Source organism: Monoraphidium neglectum (assembly GCF_000611645.1).
Source record: "Monoraphidium neglectum strain SAG 48.87 unplaced genomic scaffold scaffold04873, whole genome shotgun sequence".
In the NCBI taxonomy this organism is placed as follows: domain Eukaryota; kingdom Viridiplantae; phylum Chlorophyta; class Chlorophyceae; order Sphaeropleales; family Selenastraceae; genus Monoraphidium; species Monoraphidium neglectum.
This window is the reverse complement of record NW_014008757.1, coordinates 1-3,852: the sequence shown is the minus strand read 5'-3', so window position 1 is coordinate 3,852 and position 3,852 is coordinate 1. Positions and strand designations below refer to the sequence as shown.

At 67.2% G+C, this 3,852-nt stretch overlaps 2 protein-coding genes across 2 annotated transcripts; both read left to right on the top strand.

The window, feature by feature from the left end:
• Positions 1-45: 45 nt before the first annotated feature.
• Positions 46-2,039, top strand: MNEG_14915 (hypothetical protein; the record flags this gene model as incomplete). Its single annotated transcript, XM_014036615.1, has 4 exons — positions 46-290; positions 688-753; positions 1,049-1,252; positions 1,592-2,039. The coding sequence occupies 4 exons, from the start codon at positions 46-48 to the stop codon at positions 2,037-2,039; spliced, it is 963 nt and encodes a 320-aa protein (XP_013892069.1).
• Positions 2,040-3,129: 1,090 nt separating this feature from the next.
• On the top strand, positions 3,130-3,306 carry MNEG_14914 (hypothetical protein; the record flags this gene model as incomplete). The annotated part of the gene is made up of 1 exon (XM_014036614.1): positions 3,130-3,306. A coding segment is annotated over one exon (177 nt), but the record flags the coding sequence as incomplete, so codon positions are not given.
• Positions 3,307-3,852: the final 546 nt, after the last annotated feature.

The window sequence follows — 3,852 nt, the reverse complement described above, 5'->3', positions numbered from 1 at the left end:
GTGTACGCGACCGCGACCGCCGCGGCGGCGGCCGCCGCGGCGGGCATGCCGCCGTTTGCGCCACCGCGCGTCGCGGTGCCGCCGCCGGCGCCGCAGCCGCCGCCGGGCGCAATCCCGGGCAGCCCCGCGCCTGCGCTGGTCAACCCCTGCAGCAGCCGCGGCCCCAAGGGGCCGCCGCCGGAGGTGTCGGTGTGGCACAGCCGAGAGCGGGGGTACTGGATGGTCGAGGTGCGGTGCAAGGACCGCAACAAGCTGTGCTTCGACACTGTGTGCACCTTGGCAGACCTGAGGTGAGGAGGGAGGTTGGGGCCTTGGGGCGGGACGACGCCAGGAGGGAAGGCGAAGGGTAGGGGGGAGGGGCCAACTCGCGGCTGAGCGCGCGGAGCAATGCAGAACTGCAGCCGGGCCTGGAGGCCTTGGAACTGCCGGGGGGCGCGGCCAGCATTCATTTTTGTCCCAAGCGCTCGCATCAAGTCAAAGCAAGCCTTGATCATTTTTGATTTTCACCCGCTCTGCCCCGCCTGCACGCCCCACTCCTCTGCACTTGGCAGACTCCCACATGCGCCCTTCCCTGCAACACCCCCACCCATCCCACCCCCCCCCCACACACACAGGCACACTCACCACACACTCACCACACACACACACACACACACACACCAAAACACACATGCCCGCCCACGCAAGGCTGGACGTGTACCACGCCACAATGGACAGCGAGAACGGCGTCGGCAGCCAGCTCTTCTACTGCAGGTGACGCGCGATGACGTCACCCACGCGCGGCCCGTCGGCGTCCCCCCGTTTGCTTCATGCGGGCTGCATCACTTCCGCCGGCTCGCCACTCACCTCCCTCCCGCACCACGCGTCCCAGCTCTGAGCCTCATGCCATCGCCCGCATTCCCTCCATCCCGCCCTACCCAAAATGCCCGCCCCGCAAGCTTCCGACACGCCCGACCAGCACGCCCTCGCGGGCCCATGGAGCAACGCCCCGCATCGGAAGCACCCCGCCCTCCCCCAACCCGATTTGACTCTGGCCTCCCCCTCGCAGGCCCCGCTTCGGCCCGCCTGACGCCTGGGACCATGATAGGGCAGAGTCCCTGCGCGCGCTGCTGTCGTCCGCGGTGCAGCGCTGCTTCCCCCTGGGCCTGAAGCTGCTGGTTTACGACGGCCCCGAGCCGCCCGCGCCGCGGCCCGGCGGGCAGCTCGCTGACCTGGCGGCGGCGCTGAGGGACTGGGGGCTCTCGATAACGAGGTGGGGTGGGATTGAGTGGGGGGGCGGTGCGTGAGAGCATGCACGTGCCCTGCATGGTCGTAGTGACGTGAGCGGCGGGTGAGACGCGTGCTGCATGCGTGCGTCGTTCGCCATACGATGCTTTGTGTGCGTGTGTGCGTGCATGTTTACGAACATGCGTCTGCGTGTAGGTGCGTGCGTGCTTCTGTGCCTGCCCGTGGGTGGCGAGCACAAGGACGGGCCCACCTGGTGCATGGCAGTCCTGTCTGGTACTCAAACAGCTCGGCTGGTCCGCATCAAGCACGAGTCGCTGCCAACACATCGATTATGACTGTGACCCAAAACCGTCCGCTGCGACAGGTGCAAGGTCCGCGAGAGCTCCTCCGCCGGCGGCGCCCCGGGCGAGGGCCCCTCGACGCACACCTTTTACCTGCTGGCAGGCGACGGCCAGCTGCCCTCCAGGGACGTGGTGCGGCGCGCCTGCGAGGCGGCGGGCGGGGAGTTGCTTGAGGAGCACTTTGCCCTCTCCTCCCTCGCGGCGGCGGCCGCGGCCGCGGCCGCGGGGGCGGGGCCGGGGGCCGCGCAGCAGGCGGCGGACGGCGGCGGCGCGGACGAGATAGGGATCGGGCGGCGGCTGAGGCGCGGGAAGTTTGGGTTTGCGTTCGAGCCGGTCGGGGGCGGCGGCGGGGGTGGGGCCGCGCCGGGGACGCCGGGAGGGCGGCGAGGCGCGGGCCCGAGGGCGGCGCCGGGGCCGGGGGGCGCCTGGGCGCCTGAGGGGGCAGGGTTTGAGGCGGGGGTGTCTTTTTGAGGCCAGCACTTCCATCCCAGGCAGGTGGCGAGCAAGTGACACAGGTAGAGCTACCTACCATCATGAATGCAAGCCATTTGCCAAGCAGCAGGCTTGCCCTTTTGGGCGGCGCACGCCGCAGCACGCACGCGGTGCAACGATCGGCCCAACGATCGGCCCGCTCCGCCATTTTTGACAGTAGGGTCGCAAGAGTAGGTCCGAGCAACGAGCGTTTGCACTCAGCCGCGCTTTCACTCAGCCGCGTTTCCCTTTTGGCAATCCAACTGTCACTGGTGCTGCAATCTCGTGCACTCGGAATGAACCCAACCAGCTGCCAAGCAGTTTCATCCTGTCATGCCCCTGATAAGGAACGGGTGTTGGCCAATCAAGGGTGTGTGTGTAACCAAGCGCAGGTCCAGCCATGCACGCCTCCTGTGAGGGCAGGCACCAACTTGCACTATAAATCGGTGATCCGGAGGCGGGCTGGGGGCAGACTTGACGAGGACAGCGCATTGTGCAAGCCCATGCAGCGCTTGCAAGGGGGACGGCAAACTAAAATTTGGGCATATGTGTGGAGAGGGGCCCCACTCCTAGGCCACAGCAAGGCAGCCCCCGCTCTGCGGTGCCACCCATCTCTGTGGCACCGTTGGTCAAAGGATGGGTCATGCCAAGTCCGGCTCGTTGCATGGCTGTCGTACGCCAATGGGCCAGCAGGTTTGCTTGATATAATTGTGACCGGATCTACTCCGAAATAGTGTACTCAAAAGGGATCCCCGGACAGTCAGCCGAGTCACCATCTCGACTTGATCTGCACCTCCCCACTCCCTATCGTACACGGCTGCGTACAACCTAGCCAGTATTGTCTTGATTTGATTGGGTTACATCTGTGCCCATAGCGCGCTCAAGACTGAACGCAGGTGTGTTCTTCAAGCGGAAAGTGGCAAAGGCCACCCTCGACGCAACACGTCATTGTACTCATCTACAGATAGCCTGAGAATTATTGATTGCGATTGACTTGTTGTATTTGCAGCGCCCGGTACAGATCATTCAGTGGTGGCTGCCCCGGTGGCAGGCCATTGCCTCGCCCTGCAGGTTTTTCTGACCAGGAGCGATGCAGTTGGGAGGCCTGCAGCGGCCGGGCAGCTGCAGGGGGCTTCGGCCAGCACAGCAGACGCGGCCGCTGCGGCCGCTGCAGCCTCCTGCTGCTGCTGTTGCGCGGCGGCCCGTGCAGATCGCGGCCAAGTTTGGAGGCGGGGGCGGTGACGACGCAGCCAGGAAGGCGCTCGAGGTGGGTGCTATGGCCTGGGACGCCAGTAACATGCAATACGAGTACGTCCTGTCGTCTGGCGCAGCCTTGATTTGTTGAATGGAACAAGGCATACTGGTATGCGCCGCTCAAGAAATGGCGCCAGCACGGCGACACAGGGCTGCTCGCATGGTCCCTGCACATCAGCTTTTCAAGCGGAGTTGGCAGCAGCGCGGCGCTGCTGGCGCACAGGTCGGCGCGCGTGGCGCCCATGTGCGCGCCGCGCCGACCCGCACCGCACCGCAGAGGCTCGGCGGCGGCGGCAAGGGCCCGGGCAAGGGCAAGGGCCCGGGGAAAGGCCCCGGCAAGGGCGCCGGCCCCGGCAAGGGTGCCGGGCCCGGCAAGCAGCAGCAGCAGCAGCGCCCTAGCGTCGGCGCCCCAAAGCCCGCGGCTGCGCCGCTCGGCGTCCCATCCGGGCTCCCCAAGGCCCGCGGCCCCAGCGGCTTCGGGGGCCTCAACCCCTTCGCCCAGCTCCAGTCCCTCTTCACCGGCGGCGGCGGCGGCGGCGCCGGCCGCGGCGGGCCCGGC